Source organism: Zea mays, chromosome 1 (assembly GCF_902167145.1).
Source record: "Zea mays cultivar B73 chromosome 1, Zm-B73-REFERENCE-NAM-5.0, whole genome shotgun sequence".
Lineage (NCBI taxonomy): Eukaryota > Viridiplantae > Streptophyta > Magnoliopsida > Poales > Poaceae > Zea > Zea mays.
In genome coordinates, this window is record NC_050096.1 from 235,177,072 (window position 1) to 235,202,952 (window position 25,881).

Below are 25,881 nucleotides of genomic sequence, written 5' to 3' on the forward strand. Positions count from 1 at the left end.
AGGCTCACTCAGGCTCCGCTTGGAGAGGCTCGTGAGCCTAAACGCGCCCAAGTCGAGTTTGCTTTTGTGGCTCGCTCAAACAGCGAGCCGAGCCGAGCCTGTCAGGATCACGAGATGACCTAATGTCACGTGTTATATCATTACACTATTACATTAATATGTTATTAATTAATTTATTTATTTTTATGGACTCATTGCTACATCTAATTTAAGATATGTTGTCATGTTTTTTTACATATTATTTTATTTTATATATAATATAAAAATACAATTTTTTGCTTTAAATAAGACCTAATGTGGTGGCTCGCGGATTCTAAACAAGCCATATTTTTCAGCTCGTAAAGTGATCGAGCCAAGCTCGTTGATTCACCCAGCCGCATACGGCTCGTTTCCAGCCTTATCACCCTATCACCAAGTAGTCGGGTACTTGGTTCTTTCAATCAGAAGTGCCTGGGCCGTCCAACATAAGTAGAACTAACCCAACCCAGTCACTACAGACAAGTGGACAACCAATGAGAGAGCTAAGATTCTCTGGTTCCGCTTCAGATTCCAGAACCTCTACGGTACCGGCATATGCAGTGCGCCCCAAAAGCTTTGGCGCGCAAGCACATTGCCCTACACATACGGTGTGTTTGGTTCATGTATCATCGGAGCTTGGTCTATCCTAGCATGTATCCACCGGGTCTGTATGCCAGAAAATGCTGCGTGTGCTAGTGCACGTGCTTGCTCGCTACCAATCACACCCTATAGAGTACCCCACTGCGCGAACGGGGCAAAGCATGTGCCGCAACTAGGCCCGCCAATGCATCATCCGACAGGCGCCGCCTTAATACAGGTTAAAAGATGGAGTTGGGGTTTACCATTTCATGGACCAGGATCAATCAACAAATCTACACATGAAGTCCCAACTCTCTCAGCGCGCAAATTCTGCTGCAGTGGCAGTTTTTGCGCCGTGTCTACATGAAAAACAAACGATTGTTTCGTAACAAACAGAGACTGTAAATTCCTGTAGGTGTATAGTCATGGTGACACGTATATACTGCAGACTTCTTAACAGATCGCCAAAAGGTGAACCTGCGACCAGGTAAAATCTTTGTTAACACACAAAAATCAAAGATGTCGTACTTGTTGAGGTGCAAAGAAGGGCAGCATGAGCCATAGACCATAGTGCAGACAGACAAAAGGTGTTGCCAGTTAATGAAAAAAAAAGAACAAAAGTCAACAAATTGAAGCTAACATAGACTGATCCATACGATTGCCCGGTATTTCTTACAAAATGATTTAGCATGTTCCTGAGACAGTTTACAAATGCCATCAGTGCAGGTGGTTCTTTTAAAAAAATATTATATCCAGGCTGCTGAAGCGTTCTAGTTGTTGACTTTTTCTACGTTCAAGTCACGGTCATCTAGAAAATATCATTTCTTATATTTTATAAAATATATAGCAAGTGCCCAAGAAAATTATGGATTTCTCAGTGACAGCCTTGAGACATTATCGCTAGTGTGAATCATCCAGAAAATAAAATTTCTTGTATTTTATAAAATATAACAAGTGCCCAACAAAATTATGGATTCCACTGTGAAAGCCTCGAGAAACTATCGCTAGTGTGAAGGATGATGCACCTAGACCTCTGTTTACGTTTACACGTACGCTTCAAATATCAAACAATGGAAAAGGGAAAAATCCTGTGTCTTTTTTATTGACTTGCAGGGTGGTTAAGTGATTATAAAATGCATAAATACTGAAACACTGAGCAAAGCTACTTCATGCTGGGTCAACGGTTCTGTAGAGACTTGAGCTCCGTTTGGTTTGGGGTGACTAAGGCTATCTCCACTAGGTTACTCTATCTTATTTCTTATTTCAAACTTTACTCTGCAAACAATGTCATCTATAGTTTCACGTCTCCTATTTTATAGGATCCGCTCTTTTAGTCTCTAAAAAGCAAACATGGCGACTAAAGTGGGATGACTAAACTTTAGTCTTTAGTCACCAAGGGGGTGACAAATGGAGTAAACTAGGATTTTTACCTCACTTGCCCTCTTCTCTTTCTTCGTGCAGCAAGTAGCCTATAATTAATAGGGTAATACAGTCATTATTCACATCAATTAATGCTCTTTAGTCGGATTTAGTAACTAGAACCAAACAGGATACTTTAGTGACTAAAGGAAGCAAACGGGGCCTTATTTCTAAATCAACCATTATGGAATAACAACAAACTAAAAATCAATTCCTCAACAAAAACAAAACCAATTGAAATACTGAAAACTAGAACCATCCTAGGATTTAACTAGAAGACCAGATATGCAGTTCCAAGGAACAATAGAGTGATACGAATGTTTCATTACGATGCACTCATGCATTCAATCCAATGTTGATAAATTCACATTTGTTACCAGGATTAAGGACACAAACAAAAGTATGGTAGAATAATATGCAATTCTGAGCGCTTTAACAATGCAAGTCATCATTTACTTTCAATCTATCAATGTGCATTGATTAACTATGCAATAAGTAAATCAAAATAATCATATTAGTCGCCAACATTGATAGAGCCCATAGGAACCATGTAGACAGCCAAATATGAACTGCTAAACTAAGAAAGATTCTGTACAAAACCATATGGTGCAAACAAATAAAAACAACACACTAACCTTGCAAAAACTTTTCTGATTGTTTTGTTACCCTTTCTGAAAAAGAGAGGGAGTCATTTTTATAAGGCTATCTGCACTCATACTACCCGATTTCTCTACCCTAAAAGGAATATTTAATCCTGGTCAGCGAGATTCTCTACTCTATCCAACAATTCTCCGTGGTCACAATTACCCTTGTTGGGGGTCTTCTTCTCCGCCGAAGATCCTCAAAATATAGACCATCGGCAAAGCGACACTGAGGATTTCCTTCTGTTTATGTCGAAGCTCCTCAAGACGAAGATCTCATCTGAAAGCAGCGATGGCGAGCGGCGAAGCTGCCACCAAGCAGAGGATGAAAAGACTATCTAGTCCTTAGCGATTTATGTCACATTAATAAGTGTTGAAGGTCATAAATGTAATTTTACCCGGGTTGCGTCTCGTGCCCATACATAGATGAACAGTAGCATCGTGCTGTTCACGCTGAATTGTAATCACTCTCGCGTCAACACCTTCGAGCAAGCCGAAGGTATCAATGTAACGCAAACTTTGTTAATATTCATATATATTGTGAAATATAAATGTGAATGAACCAATGAAATATATTCTTCGTCCTTATGTATTCCTATTTATCCATAAAATCATGAAGACATGTCCTTCATGACATTCGTCCGATGATCATTAAATCCGAAAGGAGGCAATGCTTCGGAGGACGAAGGTCCTTAATGCTTAACAATTGTGTTGCCTTGTTCTTGATTCGCAGTATTTGAGAACAAGTCACCAACAACCCTATATATCTACCTTATACCAACTACTACATATTATATCATATTTTTACCATACTTTCGTATCCCCACCCGCATCCAACTGTGTCGTCCTGCCCTGGGCCCACCTCTGCTTCGGTCCCGCATCCAACTGCCTCCGTCCCTGGTTTAGCGCAGGTGAGAGTGATGCATTCGGCGTTGGAAGAGTTAGAGAGAGTGTAGAGTGAGGCGTAGGGTAAACCATTGCAGGACTTCAGCCAACTGTAAAACTTAGGGGAGCTTTTCTAGCTGCCCACTGCGGACAGCCTAAGGGTTAGTTGGAAACATGCCACTCAATTTTTTGAAATTTTTGAAAACTAGTTCATTTTCATGCCACTCCATGGCATCAAAATGAACTACCCGTCTAATTTTGTAAAAGTTGAGTGGCATGTACACAGTTAATCCTTTTTTCAATGTATACTAGTTTTGTTAGTCGTAGTCTAGAAATGGTATTTGCATCTTAAAAACATTCCAGAAATCACAATAAGAGATAGACGGAACATGTTGAAAGTAGAATCTACCAAGTTCCGCAGGATGGTTAATAACTACGGAAAAAACACCACTATATAGACAGATGTTTACTATGACTAAAACTAAAAGCATACCAAAACAATGAAACAACACATATTGTCATAGAGATAATTTTGGTGCAGAAGTTATAGCCTTCTTTTTTTCGAAAAACGCAGGAGAGCTGCGCATCTTTATATTAAGAAGGGAAATTAAGGTCCAAGAGGACCAGTACAAAAACCACCCTATGGTGGCCAGCAACAAGCATAAATAAAATTGTCCATAGGACAAATATACAAAGAGACGACCAATGAAAAAATTAAGTCGAGCTTGCTGCGCCTAGAGCAGCAGCAAGACCAAGGCTTCCGAGGTGTTTGGCACCAGCCAGCACCCATAAAGATAGCTCATCAATGAAGCTTCTATGCACCTTGCCAATGGTTGGCGAATCTCCATCGAAGATAACTCTGTTTCTATGCAACCAAAGGCACCATACTCCCAAAATAATGGCACTGTTGACTCCCTTTCTATAGTTTCTGTGCACCTGAATGGTCACTTTTCCCCACCAATCAGCAAAAATAGTATCCTCTGGCCCTGGAGTTAGGTGGCCCATACCAAAGGGGGAGAGAATGCTATGCCAAAACTACTTGGCGAAGACACAACTAGTCAACAGATGTTGAACTGTTTCTTGCTCTTGTTCACAGAAAGGGCATGCTTCCGGATGAGTAAGACCTCTTTTTTGTAGCCTGTCAGCTGTCCAACACTTTTTCAGCATGGCTAACCATAAAAAGGTCTTACACTTAGGTGGAGCCCAAGATTTCCAAAGTCTTTTCCAAGGTTCGAAGGTGATGGAGCCCAAAAACATAACCTTGTAGCAGGACCTAGAAGAGAAAAGGCCCGAAGACTCGAATCTCCACACATGGTGATCTTCCTAAAGAGTGAGCACGATCTCACCCAGGGTGTCCCAGCGTAAGATATTGATGTATACCTACAAGGGAGAGGGTTGGTTTGATGTCCCTAACCCACAACATGCCCTCCAAAGCTTGATCCACTGTCCTGGTACAGGCCACCTTTTTATCCACCTTTGAGATCACTTTAGGTGCCAGCTCAGCGATAGAGCACCCATTCAACCATTTGTCCCTCCAAAAAAGGGTGTTTTTGCCATTGCCCACATGGGTATACATCGAACTGGCCACTAGCTTTCTTACTTGTGACTGAACAGGGAGATCCAATCCACTCCAAGGCCTATTCGGGTCAGTCTTGATGAGCCAAAGCCATTTAGCTTGCAGCGCCCAACTCTTATATATCAGGTTTGGGATACCAAGTCCACCAAGGTCCAGCAGTCTGGTGACTTTATCCCACGCCACAAGGCAATGGACTCCTTTCACATCTTTTCTACCCTTCCACAAGAAACCTTGCCGAATTTTGTCAATAGCACAAATAACCCACTTGGGAACATTCATGGCGATGAAAAGATATACGGGGATTGCTGAGAGCATGAACCGGACCAAGGTTGTCCTGCCGGCAAGGTTTAGAAGTGGAGCCTTCCAACCGGGCAGCCAGTTAGCTATCTTGTCCACCCACTGCAAGAGGTCCCTTCTCCCCAACTTCTTATCAGAAACAGGCAGCCCCAAATAGTTGCATGGAAAAGAAGCCAGAGTGCACTGCAAAATGTTACAGCTGTCCTGAACAGTCTGAGCATCACAACTAATAGGGATAGCACAACTTTTTTGCAAATTCACAACTAAACCCGAGGCCTCTCCAAAGCAATCCAGGATCATTTTGACACAAACAAGATCTTCTGCAGGCTTCACAAAAAGAACCATATCATCTGTGTAAATGGAGAGCCTAGATTTCACGTTTCTGATGGCCAAGTCATGCAGCAATCCTCTGTCCTCAGCATGCTTGAATAAGCTACTAAGCACATCCATCACGATTATGAAAAGCATAGGAGATAAGGGGTCGCCTTGGCGCAGCCCCCTCCGGTGTCGAATATAATCGCCCGGAGTTCCGTTCAATAACACTTGTGTGGAAGAAGTGGATAACATATTGGACACAAGGCCGCACCACCTGGGCCCGAAGCCAAGATGAGATAACACTTCTAAGAGAAAGGCCCAGGACACTGAGTCAAAAGCTTTTGTAATATCTAGCTTTAGAAACAGGCTAGCGATCTTCTTCCTGTGAAGGGCCTTGATAGAGTGCTGAACCAACATGTAGTTGTCATGAATGAAGCGACCCTTGACAAAGGCCCACCGGATTTTGAAGGTGCAGTGCTAAACGATTAGCCAAGACTTTGGATACCAGTTTGGCGAAGCTGTGAATAAGACTAATTGGCCTGTAATCTCCAGTTGTCTTGGCATCAACTTTCTTAGGGATAAGGGTTAGGTACGCAGAGTTCATCATCCACAATTTGCGCGCGTTACCTTGGTGCAGGGTGATAACTGCCGCCAACAGATCAGCCTTAATTATGTGCCAACGCGAAAGGGCCTCTAGCTGAGTTGGTTAGGTGGTCTGAGTAGCACTCCTCAGGTCCTGGGTTCGATTCCCCGTGGGAGCGAATTTCAGGCTGTGATTAAAAAAATCCACTCGTCTGTCCCACGCCAAAGCACAGGTCTAAGGCTCAGCCCCGGTCGTGGTCGTTCTCACATGGGTTTCGATGCCGTTGTGTATGGGTGGGGCAGGGATTCAGGGGTTTTCTCGACCTGTGTGAGAAGGTCTTCTTCTTAATACAATGCCTGGTGGCTGTCTTACCCCCGCAGGTCGAGGTTTTTTTAATTATGTGCCAACAAGTTTTATAAAACCTTCCTGTATAACCGTCTAGCCCCAGGGCTTTGTCCGAGGGAAGGCTAGCAATAGTGGCCCGGACCTCCTCCTCTGTAATGAAAAGGTCCAAGCCCCAAGATCAACATCAGCACTGTGGCAAGCCTCCAAATCTAGAGTGAACTCACGCTGTTTCGCTACGCCCAACAAATTGGAGAAAAATTCAAACAAGACCTCCTGCTTTTGCTCTTGAGAGGTGGCGATCTGGTCCCCATGCACTAGTTCAGAGATAAAGTTCCACTTTTTCTGATAGCAAGCCTGTAGATGAAAAAAGGAAGTGTTTGCATCTCCCTCTTTTAGATATTTGATCTGCGATCTAAGTCTAGCTATTGTCCTTTCCAGAGAAGCAAGCCCCAGGCAGTGGTGCTTAAGCCTTCCTTTCAGCCATATCTCTTCCCCACACAGCAGTCTATTGTCTTGAGCAATCTCAAGTCTGTGCAAAATTTCCCTGGCCAAGCTAAGCTGAGATTTAACATTGCCGATCCTTTTATGACTCCAAGACTGCAAAGCCTTAGCAAGCCTTTTCAACTTCAGAGCCATTCTGGCTGCTCCCAAGAGGTAGACATCGTCTCCAAAAAATTTGGAATCTTAGTCCAAAAATTCTCGAAATGGAATCTTCGCTTCCCCTTGACATCCTCATTAAGATGCAGAGCTAAGGGACAATGGTCAGAGAGCTCCGAAGAACTGCTATGAAGAATACAATCTGGATGGATCTCCTCCCAGCTGGTTGTACAGAAAACATGGTCGAGTTTAACAAGTGTAGGGACATTTCTCTCATTTGACCAAGTGAATTTCCTGCCTACCAACGGGACTTCTTTTAGCTCCAAGTCATTGATAAGTGTTGATTGGTGAAAACCCTAACCCTAACAGGGGTTGGGTGATGTATTAATAGATGTGAGTAGACTGGGCCAGGCCCATTACAGAGGGGTGAAATAGTAATTACATGGGGAAAACCCCAAACCCTAAATAGGTATTGTAACACCCCCACCCCCCGCAGTCATAACTCTATCCGGTACAGATGTTGAGACTGGAGCGAAAGTCTAAAAATACACTCGACGGTAATCCCTTGGTGAAGATGTCGGCGAACTGCAACGTGGTGGGGACGCTGAGAACCCGAACGTCACTGGCGACGACACGCTCGCGGACGAAGTGCAGGTCGACCTCCACGTGCTTCGTGCGCTGATGCTGCACGGGATTGGTGGAGAGGTAGACTGCACTGACGTTGTCGCAGTAGACGAGGGTGGCGCACTGGAGGGGACTGTGGAGCTCGTGGAGGAGCTGTCACAGCCAGGAAGCCTCTGCCACGCCATTGGCCACGGCGCGGTACTCGGCCTCAGCACTGGAGCGAGAGACGACGGGCTACCGCTTGGCGGCCCAGGAGACGAGGTTGGCGCCCAGGAACACGACGTAACCGGAGGTGGATCGACGTGTGTCTGGACAGCTAGCCCAGTCAGCGTCGGTGTAGACCACGAGTTCCGACGTCGGGGATGGTCGGAGTAGGAGACCGTAGTCGAGGGAGCCGCGGAGGTAGCGCAGGATCCGCTTGAGAGCGGTGAGATGAGGCTCCCGCGGGGTGTGCATATGTAGGCACACCTGCTGGACAGCTTTGGCGATGTCAGACCTGGAGAGGTACTGGAGCGCGCCGGCCAGGCTCCGGTAGGACGTCGCATCGACGACCGGGGGCCCGTCGTCCTCTGAGAGCTTCGCCTGAGTGTCGACAGGCGTGGAGCAGGGCTTGCAGTCGGACATGCCAGCCCGCTCCAGTATGTCGATGGCGTACTGGCGCTGATGGAGGAAGAGACCCTGGGGCCGGCGCTCGGCGGTGATGCCGAGGAAGTGGTGGAGGGGCCCCAGGTTCTTCATCGCGAACTCCCGCTGCAGGGCGACGATCGTGCGCTGTAGAAGGTCGACGGTGGATGCCGTGAGCACAATGTCGTCGACGTAGAGCAGAAGGAAGACGGTGTCGTCGCCGCGGCGGTAGATGAAGAGGGACGTGTCCGACTTGGCCTCGACGAAGCCGATGGAGGCCAAGTAGGAAGCGAAGCGACTGTACCAGGCCCGCGGCGCCTGCTTGAGGCCGTAGAGGGAGCGGTTCAGCCGGCAGACCAGATCCGGACGAGCGTCGTCGACGAAGCCGGTGGGCTGGCTGCAGTAGACAGTCTCCGTCAGAGTGCCGTGGAGGAAGGCGTTCTTGACGTCGAGCTGATGGATCGCCCAGTCCCTGGAGAGGGCGAGGGAGAGGACGGTGCGATCAGTGGCGAACTTGACGACAGGGCTGAAGGTCTCGTCGTAGTCCACTCCGGGGCGTTGGGTGAAGCCCCGAAGGACCCAACGGGCCTTGTAGCGGTCGAGGGAGCCGTCCGAGGTAAGCTTGTGGCGAAATAGCCACTTGCCGGTGACCACGTTGGTCCCTGGTGGACATGGCACCAGGTCCCAGGTGTGGTTGGCCAGGAGGGCCGCGTACTCCTCCATAGCGCGTCGCCAGTGTGGGTCGGCGAGAGCGATGTGAACGGAGGAGGGGACCGGGGAGGCGTCCGGTGGAGTGGTAATCGTATCAGCTGCCAAGATCAGCCGGTCGACAGGTCGAAGAACGCCGGCGGTGCGCCGGGACACCATCGGGTGGACGTGCCCGGGGTCGCGGTGGATGGCGACCGGGTGGTATACCGGTGGATCGGGGCGGTTTGCCGGGACATCAGGGGCCGCGGGCGTGGCCGACCCGCGGCGGTGATAGACGACGGCGGGGTCGGCGAAGCACACCGAGCTCATCGGCGAGCCCGGGTCAGCAGGTGCCGAGGTAGTGACGTGGCGACGGCGGTGGTAGACGAGCGCGGGGTCGGCGAAGCGAGCCGTGGGCGTCGACGGGGCCGCGCATGGTGTGGGAGGGGTCGGCAGGGCCACGTGAGGCGCAGGCGTGGTCAACGGGGCCGCGCGTGGCGCATGCGTGATCGACAGGGCCGCGCGTGGCGCGGGAATGGGCGCAAGCGTGGTCGACGAAGCCGCGCGTGGCACAGGCGTGGTCGACGGAGCCGCGCGTGGCGTGGGAATAGGCGCAGGCGTGGTCGACGGGGTCGCGCGTGGCGCAGGAATAGGCGCGAGCCGCGGCGTCGAGGCCGCACGGGGTGCGGGTAACGGCGCAAGGCGGGCCGTTTGGGAGGAGGGGGAGACTGGATCGGACTCGAGGAGGGAGTCGAGATCGGTAGGTGGGGAGGGGCCAGCAAGGGGAAACACATCCTCGTCGAAGTCGACGTGACGAGAGATGATGATGCGGTGGGAGGCGAGGTCCAGACACCGATACCCCTTGTGGTCAGAGGAGTAGCCAAGGAAGAGGCAGAGGGTGGAGCGAGGAGAAAGCTTGAGGGGCAGTAGCGGAAGTGTTAGGGTAGCAGGCACAGCCGAACACGCGAAGGTGGTCGTAGGTGGGGGTTGTGTCGTACAGGGCGAAGTAGGGAATAGGGTGGCTCACCGCCTTGGAGGGAAGACGGTTGAGGAGGTGGGTGGCAGTGTGCAGGGCCTCTGCCCAGTAGCTGGCAGGGAGAGACGCCTGGAAGAGAAGACAGCGGATTATGTTGGTGGTGGTGCGAATCATGCGCTCTGCCCGGCCGTTCTGGGCGGAGGTGTAGGGGCACGAGAGACGCAACTGAATGCCACTGGTGAGGAAGAATGACCGAGAGGCGTGGTTGTCGAACTCGCGATCGTTGTCGCACTGCAGTGCACGGACCGGGCGCTGGAACTGGGTGGATACCCAGGCGAAGAAGTGAGTGAGGGTGGTAAACGTGTCGGACTTCAGCCGAAGGGGGAAAGTCCAAAGAAAATGGGAGTAGTCGTCCAGAATGACCAGGTAGTATTTGTAGCCGGAGAGGCTAAGGACAGGAGACGTCCAGAGATCACAGTGGATAAGATCAAAGGCCTGAACAGCCCTGGACGTGGAAGTGGAAAAAGGAAGACGGGGGTGACGGCCGAGCTGACAAGCATGACAGAGGCGCTCAGAAGAGCCCCGGGTATAAGATATGTCTGAGTGGCTGGAAAGCTGGGACATGACGTCAGGTCCAGGGTGCCAGAGGCGACGGTGCCAAATGGCGGAGGAGGTGGTGGTAGTAGCAAGAGCATGTGATGTGGTGGTAGTAGTAAGTGCAGGAGAGGAGGCTACTCTGGTGGGGGGAGTGGAGGGCAAGTGAAGAGAATAGAGGGGGCAAGAGCTGTCACAGCGAGCGAGCACAACATGTGTGGGAAGGTGGCGTATGGTGAGACCCCAGGGGTCGAACTCCATAGAGCAGTGGTTGTCACTAGTGAAGCGACGAACCGAGAGGAGGGGATGAGTCAGACCGGGAGCAACAAGGACGTCGTTAAGGCAGAATGGCCCTGGAAGAACTGATGCACCTACAGAGGTGACCGGGAGAGTGGAACCGTTGCCTACGACGATGGAGGAAGGATGTGAGGGGTGTGGTGGATGGGAGTGGAATAACGAACTAGTTGTGGGAGTAGTGTGGAAGGAGGCCCCGGAGTCGACCACCCAATCGGTGGGAGAGGGAGACAGTGGGGAGGCCGTAGGGTGCGCGGAGAGAGCCAGAGGAGGAGCTCTAACGTGGTTACTAGGAGGGGAGGGAGACAATGGGGGCTCGATTGCTAGGGAGGCGATCACTGTACGAGGGAAGACAAGGGGTCCGGGCACGTGACGGCCGGCCTTCGGGTGGATTTCAACACAGTCACGAAGGACAGGGCTCATGGCGCGATCGAAGGCCACGAAGGTGCCCTGGACAAGCTGACCATCATGGAGGAGGACACGCACGGTGAGCCCATCGAAATGGGGTGAAGCCATGAGAGAGCAGGGAAGTGGTCAGAGAGCCAAGCAAAAGCGTCAGCGCACCTCCTTGTCACCTTTCGTCCTGTAATCCAACGAAACCAAGCAAGCCAGCGAGTAGCAGCACCGAGCAGGGCGACGCAAGGAAGCGCGGATTAGCCAGAAGCAAGCACGGGAGCTCCCCAGCCCCGTGTCTCCGAAAGCAAGGAAGCCACCACAAGAATTACGGCTGGCGGAAAACCCACCAACCGAGCCCACCTCCGCGCCTCCTCGATCCGAGCGAGCCCGTGGCGGAATCCGGCGATCCGGGCCTCGGCCCTCGGGAGCAGCGCAAACGTCCCTCCTCCGGCGCCGAGGTGGCGCCGCCGGGCCGTACCGGGGCTCCGCACTCCCGCGAGGACAACTCCGCTGGAAGCCTGGAACTTCCCTCGCGAGCCGCGACGAGCAGGAGGAGGAGGAAGTGGAAGTGGAAGCGAGCGAGCGGAGGAAAGGAAGGCCGGAGCCAGGAACGGAAGGGGAGGAGAGGTGGCGGAGGACGTGCTCGAAGAGGCCCTCGTCGCAGGGGAGCGCGAGGCAGAGCTCGCAGAGCAGCGTAGGCCAGGCGGGTGCCGCCGAAGGCTAAGGCGAGCAGGACCGGCGGGGCGCGGGGTGGCGGCGCAGCGTGGAATCCGGGTAGGCGGTCGCGATGCACTGGATGGGGGAGGGAGTACGACGGCCACGGCGGCAGCAGGTGGCCGGATTTGGAGACGAGGAAGCAACGCCTGAGGAAGAATGCCCTTGCACGCGAGCAGAGGGAGAGGGCACAGGAGCACGCCTGCAGCCGGAGTTGAAGAAGGCCGGTGCCGGGGAAGCAGGGCCGGTCCTACCGGCGGCGTGGCGCGACCGGGGAGGTTGTGTGTCGCCGGCGGCAGGGAAGGGAGGAGAGGGGGCGGCGGGGTGGGCGGCTGGGGTTGGCGGCGCCCGAGAGGGAGATGGGGGCTGGAAAAAATTAAGTTGGCTCTGGTACCATGTTGATTGGTGAAAACCCTAACCCTAACAGGGGTTGGGTGATGTATTAATAGATGTGAGTAGACTGGGCTAGGCCCATTACAGAGGGGTGAAATAGTAATTACATGGGGAAAACCCCAAACCCTAAACAGGTATTGTAACAATAAGTCTCTTGAATCTGCCCATCATGGCCCTATTTATATTGGCATTGTTTTTGTCTTCTGAGCTATAGATCTGATTGAAATCTCCAGCTATTACCCAAGGGCCAGTGCATGTCTCCCTGACTTCCCTAAGCTCCTGTAGAAAGGAATGCTTGAGAGGATCTTGGTGTGGCCCATAAACACCCGTGAACCACCACTGAGCACCACCTTCCTCTTGCAACTTGACTGAAACTATGAAATCATGCACCAAACTCTCAATAGAAGAATAGACTCCATCTCTACAGGCCACTAAACACCTCCTCTGGTTCCTTGCGCTGGGGAGTACACGAAGTCACTGTACCCAGCACCAAGAATAGACAGGATGTCAAAAGCTAAGATAGAGCATAGCTTAGTTTCCTGCAGACAGACAACCGCTGGTTTGATGCTAAGGACCAAGGACTTAACAATGTTTCTCCTAGACCTGTCATTCAGGCCCCTTACATTCCAGATAAGAAAAACTGGCTGCATTATAGCAGGGTACAATAAAAAACGCACGACCTACAGCACACCCCCTCCAATCAGGTTTGAAACCGGCCTTCTACAGGCAATTCCCAGCCAAATAAGGCTGCCATGGCAGCAATATGCTCTCTGGAAAGTGCTGCATCAAAAAGGTGAACATACTTTTGGGCGTCTTCGAAGGAAATATGTTCCTGGTCATCACAAAATCCCAGTTGTCTGCAGACTTTAGCTGCAGATTCATTGCCCAATTCCGGTGGCAGATTAGCCACCCTTCTGCTTCTCCTTGGATTGAAGTCATTGGGCAGGGTCTTCCTCTTCTTCTTTCGCTTGATAATCGGGGGGGGGGGGGGGGGGGGGGGGGGGGGGCAGCCATCAACATTGCAGCTGGCTTGGTAACATTCTGCATGAAATCTTGTAACCTTTCTGTCCTCTCAACATTTGTCATCTGGGCTGCCGCTGCCTGGAGTTCCTTTCTTCTCGAGTAGACTTTGAAGCAGGGAGGCTTTACTTTGAATCTGTTGTAAGTGTGGTCCTGAAGGTGGGAAGGGAGGCCACCTCTGCTAAAAATGGTAACATCCTGCGGCTCAACAAACATAGGTCTGTCAACAGGGTGAGGGGTACCCTGGGCAGGCACAGTGTCTGGAACCACAGCAGCACCAAGACCTCTTTCTTCCAAAAGAAGCAGAGGCAGATTCACGGCTGGAATAGAAGAATCGGCGTGAGCATCATCAATATTGGGCACCAGTTGCTCCACGGTCTCGAGCCCATCAACAGGGGCCAAGGGACCATGGACATGCTCTGGGGCCGGAGCCATGGTCCCCCACATAGCAGTAGTAGACATGACAGCCACATCCAAAGGAAGCAATAGGGCCTTAGACGAAGTCCGTGGGACTACCACGTCCAAGGCATGAGAGACCGCAAGGGGTTGAGAGGTGCACGCCTGTGGTGGGGAAGAATCTAGCACCAAAAGTGCCCGGTCAGCAGCCAATTCTGGGACAGCAGCCAATTCTGCAGATATACCAACGGTGATCTCCACGGCCGAGGACTCCTCCAATATCTCATAGTTTCCAGCTGTCTGATCACACTGACTGGCTTTGCCTTCTTCCCTAGGCTGTACTTCAGACCTTGGGCCCAGACGTTCAAGAGCAGATCGTCTGCCCTTAACCCTTATGCACATTGTCCTCCGCAGAGCCCCTTCTACCATCACGGTCCCCTGGTGGCGAACGCGAACGGAAACGCCGCCCCTGCCGTGCAGAACCATCCATATCTGTTGGGACCTGGATGGGATCTAGGACAACACGTTGTCCTTCCAACACTTTAATCTGAACATGATAGGCAAGAGATAGCCTTCCAACGCCTGGTCCATTTCCCAGCGAATCAGTAATCCAGAGGTCTCTAGACTGAGGGATTGAGGCCAGGTCATAACACCAACCATAACAGTGAAAGACCTCCAAATTCTTGAGCTCAAGAGTCTCCTCATGTACCTTCTGCACCCAGGCAAAAGGGTTCAAAATGTGTCGGACAGTGGACAGTTCCCAGGCATGACTTGGAATGCCATTTAGCTCGAATTCCACAGGGATAGTCAAACTTGCACCTGAAGACCCAAAGAACCTGGACCATCTTTTACAGTGCAGGGAGAAGGCGCATGCACGAATAGTGTTCCATCTCACTGTTAGCTGGTCAACTGACTGGAGGGTGGGAAGCATGAGCAGGAAATGTCCATGAGCCAATTGCCTCAGGATTAGCGAATCATAATTTACTTCAAGTTTTTGAGCGACCGCATCTGCGATGTCAGCGACTGGCACAAGCACATCATTGACCATAAAGATAGACACTGTGTTCTTCAAATCCTCTTCTGCTTTATCTATCAAACTGTTCCAACCGATCACACATGGATGCTGATGATGCACTGGACTGGGTTCAGCCAGAGGGGTCTCGTCATTTCTGGGTTGATCAGATTGCCCACGACCCGGATCAGAACCACCCCTAGGAGATGAGTTGCACTTTCGATGGCGTCTGCGTCGCGGGCGGGGCGGGAGGGGGCCCTGCGAGACAGGACCAGCTGCAGCTCCGACGTCACTGGAGGGAGAAAAAAATGCTTGTGCATCCACTGCCCCTTCCATCATCTCGAAATGGACCTGGCCCTTTTCAATGCCTGGAGGGGAGATTCTACGCCAGACACTGACCCTCTTCTTCTTGCGTGGATGGGGCGCTGGAGGCTGAAGTCGCCCCCAGACCGAGGCCCGAGCCAACTGGTGCTGCGGGACAGGCCCTGTCGCCGCACGGTCGGTGTTCGTTGGCGCAACTGTCGATAGTATGCTCCAAACCGCCCCCCTCAACAGTCGTCGATGCACAGAAAACTTCCTATCACCATTCACTGGCCCAGAGCAGGCGTAGGAGCGATGACCAAGTGCCTTGTAGCGAAAACAGCTTGGCCCAAGGCGGCAGGATGCAGCAAGGTGATCGTCCACGAAGCAGTTGAAACAACGACTGAATAGGTCGCCTGGCACCGGACGACGTGCCCGCAGTGCACGCAGGCGACACTTCTTCGCTTTCCTTGATTCTACTCTGGTCCACCCACCGAGTGTTGTCTCCGGCGCACTCTCCAGCCCACGAAACCGGCGGTGCCGTTCCTCGTGATGAGGGTTCGACGTCCCGGTCTCAAGTGGGGAGGGCTCCCTCGGAGTCGAAACTCTCGGTGCTGGAACAGGAGGTGCACGCTGGTGAAGCAGGATGTCGCGAAACAGAGGCCGACCAACCTAGGACTGTGGAGGAAGACCGTCTTCAGGGGATCCTGACGCACTCTCGCTCCACCTCTAGAACTTGGACCGTCCCTGGGTAGCGAAGGTGGACGAATCCAGGGAAGGGGAGGAAGGGACAGAGGACGAGGCCACCTGTTGAAGGGAAGTTGTGGCGGCTCCGTTTATGGCGTGGACGGTGGCCGGCGTAGGCTGGTGGGTAGCCGAACCGTTGGTGGGAGGTGCGGCGCTGTGGGTAGTGGAGGGGTCGCGCGCGGGGGCGAGGGGTCACGCGCGGGAGGCGAGGAGACGCACGGACCGGGCACCATCCCTGTTTTTCTAGACTTGAAGTATGCATAATCCGTTATAGCCTTCTAGGTAGTATGTTGTTAATTGCCTTCTAGGTAGGCAATTAACAACATACAATCATGTTGGTTTGCAAATCCTATCTTCTTAACAAGACAAATGATCCCAACACTACAGTTATGCTAGATATAGGATTAGAAGTTCTTGTGTATAACCGAAAAGGTTTCTTTTCCATAAGAAAATAGAGAACCTTTCTGAAGAAAGATATTGTGGACACATATCAATGTACTCCTGAAAGCAGGTGAGTATTATAGCTGACACGAGAGGGTTGGAAGCAATGAAACATAGATTTTGTATTGGATTCCTGAAGTTTCCCCTAATCTTGTGATTAGCAAAAGGTGAACATTCGGCCAAAAATTAAGGCTTCCGTTTAACATGTACACTTGTAATATCATAAACCCAAAAAATATTGGTCAACAAATTTGGCATGTAATTGATCTGGTGTATTTAGGGTAACAGTACAGTGAGTACTACCATCCATTGTTCAAATATTACATTTATTATTTTTTTGAAGGAAATGGCAGGAGCTCTGCCTAATCATTAATAGGAGAGAGTTCAGAAAATACACTATACAGGTCCGAGGACCGAGATAAGACAGACTAGCAAACACAATGTGAGGAATGCTCCCAGCAGACCCGCACAAATCAGCTAAACCACTGCAGCAACCCTAATACTGGAGGAACATGGCTCTCTTGAAAGTGAACATGTCCTCTTTAATCTTCAAGGCTAATTGGATAGGGGCGAGGGCGCTGTTTTCGAATATCATCCTGTTTCTCTCCTTCCAGATGTTCCACAGGGTGTATATCATGAGGTCGTTCAAGTCACGCTTTTGGTTCTTTGGGAGCGGGGAGGATGTAGCTTCCCACCAGTCTTTTATGCTGGAGAAGTGAGTAGGGTCAGCCTGGGCCGGAAGGCTCAAGCCCTCCCAAACTAGAATCTGATGCCACACCGCACGGGCAAAAGGGCAATGCAAACAGAGGTGGGGGCTGGTCTCCAAGGGGCCATTGCAGAGGGAGCAGTTTGGTTGGTGCGGCCAACCCCGAGTGGCAAGATTGTTAGCAGTAAGGAGCTTGTCCTGTAGAAGAATCCAAGCAAAAATCTTGCACTTTTGTTCTGCCCGTGCCCGCCAAACAAAATCAGAATTAATGTGGTTGTACGATCCGATGAATTGTGCATTGTAGGCTGATTTTACCGTGAAGACCCCGTCGGGGTTCCATTTCCAGGTAATGGAGTCCGACACCTGTGGTTGGAGGTGGAAATCATGGAGTCTAAACCAGAGGGAGACGAATTCCTCGATCTGCACCGTGGAGGTAATCTTGCCTCGCAACGACCTAATCCAATTCCCGTCATTGATCTCAATGGCAACTGACTTGTTCTTTCTTGAGACTAGCTCGAAGAGGTGTGGTGCTAGGTTTCTTGGCACCATGCCATCAAGCCAACTGTCGTGCCAGAATTTGGCTGTCTTGCCATCTCCAACGGTGACGATGGTGGAGGCGCTAAAGAGGAGCCTGTCCGCAAGGTTACAAGGCACATCAAACCCTTTCCAAGGGTGATCCTCTGTCGTCCAGCTCTTCCAAAGCCATCTTAGCCGGAGGGCGCAACTGAATTTGTCGAGGTTGAGGATGCCCAGACCGCCTAGGGTTTTGGGCTTGCTGACTAGTGGCCAAGCCACGAGACAATGGCCTCCATTTGATTCAGCCTTTCCTCTCCAGAGGAAGGATCGGCGGATCCTATCGATGCGTTTACGAGCCCATGTCACGAGGGGAAAGACCGACAAGTGGTATGTGGGCATAGCGGACAGGACGGAAGTCATAAGCGTGAGACGACCAGCCCGATTGAGCATGCTTCCTTTCCATCCGGCCAGACGGTTCCGGATTTTCTCGATCAGAGGTTGGACATGAATTCTCTGGAGCGCCCGGGTGTGAAGTTGGAGGCCCAGGTAACGACACGGGAAGGTCCCCCGGGTCCCTTGGAACGGCTGGAGCACGTGGTCTAGGTCAATGTTATCACATCTTATCGGGTGGATAGAGCTCTTCTCAAGGTTGGTGATCAAGCCCGAGGCGCAGCCAAAAGCGTGCAGGATGTCTTTGACTGCCATGAGGTCTTCTCTAGAGGGGTTGATAAAGATAGCAGCAGCATCGGCATACAGAGAAGTCCTCAGTTTTGTTGTAGTTAGCGGAATGGGGGAAAGGATCCCATTTCTTGCTGCAAGGTCCAGGATACGCTGCAGCGGATCAATGGCAAGGATGAACAACATAGGGGAAAGGGGGGTCTCCCTGCCTAACCCCTCTCCTGTGCTGGATGTTTGCTCCATGTCGGCCATTGAGGAGGGCTCGAGACGAGGCGGACCCAAAAAGGATGGAAATCCACTCACGCCAACGAGTGCCAAAACCCATGGTCTGGAGGACTTCCAGGAGATAACCCCAATTAACTGTGTCGAAAGCCTTCTGGATGTCAAGCTTCAGGAAGAGCGCCGGTTTTTTTTGCTTGCGTAGTCTTCTAACTACGTTATGCACATAAAGGAAGTTGTCTTGTATACATCTTTTCTGGATGAAGGCACTTTGGGACTTGGAGATAAGAGTGTTGAGGAGGGGGGCTAGCCGGTTAGCAAGCAGTTTGGAGAAGATTTTTGCGATGTTGTGTATCAAACTGATGGGGCGGTAGTCACCCACTGTCAAAGCATCTGACTTCTTGGGGATAAGCACGATGTTGGCAGAGTTGAGTAAACGAAAATCCGCCCCATTCATGCTATGAAGTTGGTGAAAAGCCTCAAGAACGTCCTCCTTGATGATATCCCAGCATACTTTGAAGAATAAACCTGTAAAGCCATCCGGGCCTGGTGCTTTGTCGCTCGGCATTGAGAAGATTGTTTCCTTTATTTCTTCGAGGAAGAACGGCGCTTCTAGCGATGAGAGGTCATGCTGCGCTAAAGCTAGAGTCGGCCAGTTGAGGGTGATCCCTCTCTCCGGGGTTGTCCCTAGGTGAGATTTGAAGTGTTCCTGAATGATCCTTTCTTTTTCCTCATGGGCTACCGCTAAGTTTCCAATTGGGGGCTGCAGACAATGGATGAAGTTCTTACGCGCTCTGGAGCTAGCAAATAGGTGAAAGAACTTAGTGTTCGCGTCGCCCAACCTAATGCGAGTGAGGCGAGCTCGTTGATGGATCCTCGATTTTTCAATTACAGCAAGTCCCAGTGCTCTGGCTTTGAGTGCCTTCAGGAGATCCAGTTCCTCTTGGGTGAGCACACGCTCCTCTTGAGCAGTTTTGAATCGGAGGATTAATTCTTTGGAAATTGCAAGTTGTAATCTCGTGTCTCCCACTTTGGTCTTACGCCATAGTTTGATGGCCTTTGTTGCACGCGCTAATTTGATATGAAGGCGCTTCATGGGTGTAAAGGAGGAACGAAGTGGTTTCAGCCAGGCAGCCTGAACAGCCTCCTTGAATCCCTCCATCTTTACCCAAAAATTTTCGAAACAGAAAGAGGGGCTATGTGTCGTCGTCAATTCTCCCTGGAGGAGAAGCGGAGTGTGGTCAGACATGAGGGACGGAAGGGAGTGCAGATAGTAGCTAGGAAAAAGCAACTCCCATTCCGTTGTACAGAAAAATCTGTCAATTCTTGTTAGCGTTGGATTCACTTGCCCGTTGCTCCAAGTGTAGCGGCGGCCATTGAGGTGGATTTCCTTCATCTGTAGGTTGTCCAGTGCTGATTTGAACGCGCCCATGAGGCGCCGATTCAAGTTACAATTATTTTTATCTGAGGCTTGATATATGAGATTGAAATCTCCTAACGCCAACCACTTTGTCCAACGTTGTGCTGCGAGGCCACTTAGTTCTTGAAGGAAAACAAGTTTCTCAGCGCTCGACTGTGGCCCATAAACCCCTGTGATCCACCAAGCTGAATTGTCCGCCTTCATAGTGATCATGGCCGAGACAGTGTGTGAGGTGGTGTACACTTGCGAAAGTGAGAAAAAGTCATTCGAAGCTGCAAGCAGAATCCCACCCCTAGATCCATTTGCAGGCAGCACAGCAGTGTTGTTTAGAAAATTCTGACCCAAGGTACGAAGGATGGTTGCGTCGTCGATTGTAGTGAGTTTAGTCTCCTGCAAACAAACAATGGTACTACCAGTATCCCGAACTAGTTCTTGCACAGAATCACGCCTGGCCAATTCATTGAGCCCACGCACATTCCAGCTCAAAATTTTGCAGTTATGTTGAGACATTGGTAGACAACTGAGACCCAAGATAAAACAGACCAAGCCAAGGAAGTGGCAAATTAATTCCATTACACTCAAACCAGATCCAGAACAGGGGGTACTGGGATGAACCTTGAAGTTCCCAGAACACTGCAGATAGTAGACAGACAAGCACTTGTGACGACGAACGACGACGGCTAAGTTGAGTGGTCCAGCAGAATCGCAGCAATTGAAGGCCCCTGGATGTTGCCGTGATTCTAGGCCACCGAACAAATTGGTTGTGCAGATACACCATGACACATTCTGGACAAAAGAACGAAGAAGTGCTAGACATTGCAAAAGACTAAGGCCCCCGCAGAGCGTGCCAGACCGCATGTCTTAAACCTGCGCCGCAGGTCCCTGTGGTGGAAGGATTCCGCAGAGGTCCATCAGCGCTTGCAGCACCAAGGATGACAGTGGACCCTTGAAGAGGTTGATGCAGGTCTCCAGCGCGGCACTTGTAGTAGCCTGATCAGACGACTGGCCTTCCTTAGGCAGCAAGCCCAGGCGCTTTAGCAGGACCCGGCGTGCGCGTTCCTGGATGTTCCCACGCGGCCATGCGATCGCCGCCAGCCGCATGCTCTTGCGGGTCGGCCTGGCTTCTTGCTTCTTCTTTGTCTTCAGGTTTGGTGGCGCTTGATGGAGCTCCTGGAGCAGCGGTGGTGCAACAGGGCAGGTTTGGTTGCTGATGAAGGACGCCACAGTGGTAGGGGTCGGTTCCCCTAGCTCTGGGAAAGCAGTTGTAGCCTGTTGAGCGTTCTCCATGCCGGTGACAAGTGTTGTCTCCGAACCCACAGCTACCTCCAGCGCTACATCCCTCGTGATGGTGGCAGGCGAATGTTGCCCCGGTTCTGGTGGGGCAGAACGGGCACGCCTGCGATAGACCCGGCCAGGCAGAAAGCGTCGCTCTGCATGCACAGACATCAAACCTGGGCTCAATGTCACTGTCTGTGGCAGCGGTGTTGAGTGGTTCTGATCTTCCTGTGGCACGCTCTCTCCGCACCGGTCGCCTCCGATGCGATGCAGCGGCGGCCGTGGGGACTGGGGAGGGCCAGCGGTCTTCCCCAGCGCCCGCCGAGGACCCGGGGTTGCAGCCCAACAACACTACCGGAGAGGGCTCGTGGCGCTGGTGGAGCCCACGGGGAGAGGACCGGTTGCGGTGTCCATGGCGACGGGGCGAATGCCTCTCCCGACTGTGTCCACGGTCCTACCACGCAGGCCCGGAGTGGGGGCAAACACGGGCCCGGGGGGATGGGCCAGGTCGTCGGTGCAAGAGCCCCTGACATGATGGCGGCGTCGACCACCAGTGTTGGATCCCCGGTCGTGGGCGTCACGTCTAGGCTCGGAGCGATCACGGTCACGTGGCGCGCGGGAGACGCTGCGGAAGAGGCGGGAACTCCAGCTCCCCGCCTTGTGTTGCCGGCGCCCACGCCTACCATCCTCATCATCTTCGTCTTCTCTGTCCCAACGGCGACTCCCGTTACAGTGAGCCGTCGGGGGCGGGTCATGGCGGCCGCGGGGACCCCGCTCGCCGTCGACCACACCATGGCGCCAGGGAAGTGAGCGAGTGGCCAGCCGTCCACCCTGCCTCGGAGGGCTCTCCACCAGATCAATGTGCACCAGCACCCAGAAGGTGAGGCCACACTGCCCCGACGGAGGGGGGTGTTGTCATGGATCACCATTGTACGACCAGTGTTGGTGAGCCATACGATCTTGGGGATGTCAGACGGATTTCCCGTCCACGCCCACAGGTTGAGGCAGCGCGCGTCCACCTTGTTGGAGGAGAGACAGTCTTCTTCGACGTAGTCAAGGACGTAGGCCCGAGCCACCGAGCGCTTGGCAATGCTTTCGTTCCAGGCGTGGGGAGGGATGCCCTCCAAACACAGTCTGACATGGAAGCAGAGGTCACGATGCTCCCCGAGGGCGACCAGCTGCCATGGCCTGATGCGGAAATCAAGGTCGCTGTGTAGGAAGTCTCTTGCAGCGACAGCCGCCTCCCGGTGGTGGCGGTGTGTGAAGCTGACGAGGAAGTCGCCCAGAGGGCTTCGAGCCACCTTGATGTCCTCTGTCCTCACCCCGAAGCGGGAGCAGAAGGCCCGCATCACCCGCTCCGGGCTGATGTCGGGGCGGTCACGCCCGAGCCACACTACCACAGCATGGGAACTCAGCCGCTCAAGCTCCCTTTCCATGTTGCTAGTGGAGGAGGCGACGGCGCAGGAATGCTCCGGGCAGTCAGCAGGGTCGCCGGGTTGAGCCATGGGCGGGACAGCGAGCACGAGCGGTGGAAAGTTGACGTTGTCGAGGCGGGGAGCTTGGCACTTGGGGGTTGGAGGTGTCTTACTACCCCTTCCGGAGCCCCGCCAGGAATGGTGTCCGTTGCGCAGGCAATTTATGCACCTCACCGGGTCTCTGCAATCAATGGCGAAGTGGCCTCTGCCCAGGCAGCGGGCGCATTTACCTTGCAGACTTACCAGCAGACGGCTAGGAGTCGGGGTCGAGCGAGGCACCCTTGTCGCGCGGTCTGGTTCCACACAGGCAGCGCGTCGGCGCCTGTGCCGAATCGTCGTCCACCTGCCAGGAGCATCGTCTTCAATGCGGTCGCAGCCATGGGTTGTCGGATCGGAGACATCAAGGCGACTGAATTTGCTGGTGGATTCAGGGGAGGAGAGGTAAGTGACGTCTGGCGCGCCGCTCGCAGTCAATGCAAAGCGTACGCGCTTGGAGGAGGGAAGGATTTGGGGCAGGCTGGCAGACACGGGAGAGCGCGGTGGAGGCGGCGGCAGCAGGGGCAGGGGCATGGGAGGCCGAGCTAGCGGTGCTAGGGGAGTACGCTGGGTGGGATCTGCCGAGGACGATGGGACAGCGGCAGATCGGGCGGATGCGGCGGCGAGGGGAGCTCGGTCGCCGTGGGGGAGAGAGCGGGTGGGGAGGGAGGCCATCCCGCTGCCGCTGTCCAGGTCTAACCAGCCAATCATGTCATTCAACAATCTACCATCTCAAATATTACATTTACAACTGGACTCAGGGAATTTCTCGTGACATGGTTTCAATCAAAACAATAATCTCTACAAGCAATGGCGGAGTTCCCAAAGGAGTTGAGAGGGGGGCAATGAGAGTGCAGATTAGCATTGCGCACAACAATTAAGTAGTAAAATGAGCTATTGCTTAAACAAGTTTAAGGGCTAGTGGGGGCCATGGCCCTCCTTGGTCTTAAAGAAGCTCCACCACTCTGTCTACAGGTAAAAACTCGCCTTATAACAGCAAACACAATACAAGCATCGAATTCATTTTGTTTTAAGATGATAGAAACTTGTTGAGTAACCGTGAACACCAAGGGCCGCAGTTGATGTATGAAATCTAAAGTCACAACATCAAATATATCATATAAAGAAAAGGGAAGCCCTAGTCTGGTGACTTAGTGAGAGATATAACCAGTGCACCAAGCCTATCTTCATCAAATATATCAGATACGAATACTTAATTGATTGTACTACGTTTCCAACTTTTCCTGCTTTATCAGGCTTATCAAGACTTCTCTATGTATGATATGATACCCTTAGGGTCTGTTTGGTTGGGCTGTGACTGTGAAAAAAGTTGTTGTGGGTTGTGAACTGCGAAAAAAATTGTTGTGTGTTGTGAGCTGTTAAGAAGCTAAAAACTGTTTGGTGGAAACCACTAAAAATCACTAAAAGTTCTTCCATATATAGTTTCATCCGAAAGTCGCTAATAGCAGGTCCACAGGTAATTTCAATTTTGCAACGAGAGAAAGTCGACTTTTAGAAAAAACTGTTTTCGGGATCCAGCCCCTTGGTTTGGCTTTTGACTTTTAGGGGAGGGCAAAATCCAAACCAAACACACCCTTATAGCATACACAAATGCCATTGCCTTTTTATGACATTTTCACTACATTTGGGTGGTTCCTTCCCTCGTGGTTAAAAAGAAAACAGTAATTCCACAGTCAAAACACAGAACAAATAAATTGAGATTAGATGTGACAATAAATAGTTTCAAACTGACTCACAATCCACTTCAAAAAAAAACATATCTAGTAACGGTAGCAGAATTTTATTTGGAAATACCTCCAGCTGATTTTTTATCAATTCTTGCTGCTGGGTGGGCCACCATCCTGCGAGCCACTGCCTTGTGAGTTGCTACCACTGCCTCCACTGTTCCCGTCCTGCTGCGATGTTTGCCCTCCCAATCCACTGAATGGCCATGGCAGCGACACATTGAACCTCCTCTCAACCACCCTTGGATTCTCCTGCCTCTCCATTTGTCCCTCAGCAGCAGTAGAGCTCCCTGATGCAGCAGCAGCAATACCAACAGCCTGCTGAGAATTAGAGCCCTTCCGCACCTCATAATCAGGATCGTCAGTGGGAAGCTCAAAGCGACAGATGGGGCACGAGTTGTGAAGCTCAAGCCACGGCATGATGCAGTCGGTGTGGTAGATGTGGTTACAGGGCATCTGCTTGGCCACCTCTCCAGGAGAGAAATCCTCCTTGCAGACGGCGCACTCAGCGCCCTCCGCAGCTGCGACCATGGTGTGAGTCACGACGACGTCGGGGAGCGAGGAGAGGGCCGACTTGGCAGCCGGCGGCGTGCCATAGCGGTTGGGGTCGTTCTCGGCGAGCTGCTCGATGAGTTGTTCCAAGCCTGGGCCGACGAAGTAATCCCCGAAGCTTGCCCCGCCGAGGCGCCCTAGGCCGGGTCCGGAGCCGAGGCTCGCGCTGGCATCGTCGAAGAGGACCTGGATGTTGGCGCCTCCCTCCACGAGGCTTTGGATGTAATTCTGGAAGAACATTACCGGGTCGAAGGGCTCGGGCTCGTTCCTGTGGGTGGCCGTGCCAGGGGCGAAACGTATGCTGGAGCCGCTGATCCTGTTGGGTTGTTCGCCGGGTCCGACGAAGGAGTTGAGGATGGAGGAGATGTAGCGGGGCTCGGACCGAGAGGTCGCAGCGGAGGAGGACGAGAAGGAAGGGGGCCTGCCGGTGCCGGCTGCTGGGGCGGGGCGCGGGGCGGTACTGGCGGTAGGGATCGTGGTGGAAGCAAAAGGGAAAGGGAGCTGGATGAAGGTTGGGGCAGGGATGGTGACCTCCTCGAGGAAGTTGCCGTGGCACTCGGGGCACGAGAGCTCCCCGGCGGCGACGGCGGAGGCCGCGATGAGGACGGTGCGGTTGCATTGGTAGCAAAAGTATTGCTTCGCAGCGGCGGCTGGAGTCGACATGGGAGCGACCGGCGATCTCGCGGCGAGGGTGGATTAGGATTTTTTTTTCTCTCGTTCTCTGTCAATGCAATTTGGCATATGGGTGTGTGGCGGAATAAATGATATTTTACCACTCAAGTTTCG

At 52.2% G+C, this 25,881-nt stretch overlaps 1 protein-coding gene across 2 annotated transcripts; it reads right to left on the reverse strand.

Annotated features, from left to right (window-relative positions):
• Nucleotides 1-830: 830 nt before the first annotated feature.
• On the reverse strand, nt 831-25,881 carry LOC100285755 (uncharacterized). 2 transcript variants are annotated; one of them, XR_566501.4, is made up of 3 exons: nt 24,614-25,881; nt 2,028-2,066; nt 831-1,074 (listed from the first exon to the last, which is right to left on the reverse strand). XR_566501.4 is itself a non-coding variant. In NM_001158645.1 (2 exons), exon 1 carries the CDS (start codon nt 25,756-25,758, stop codon nt 24,631-24,633), a length of 1,128 nt encoding a protein of 375 aa, NP_001152117.1. In that variant the 5' UTR covers nt 25,759-25,834; the 3' UTR covers nt 850-1,074; nt 24,614-24,630. The 2 variants fall into 2 exon arrangements, 1 of the variants encoding a protein (NP_001152117.1); NM_001158645.1 differs by lacking the exon at nt 2,028-2,066 and having other exon boundaries at nt 850-1,074; nt 24,614-25,834.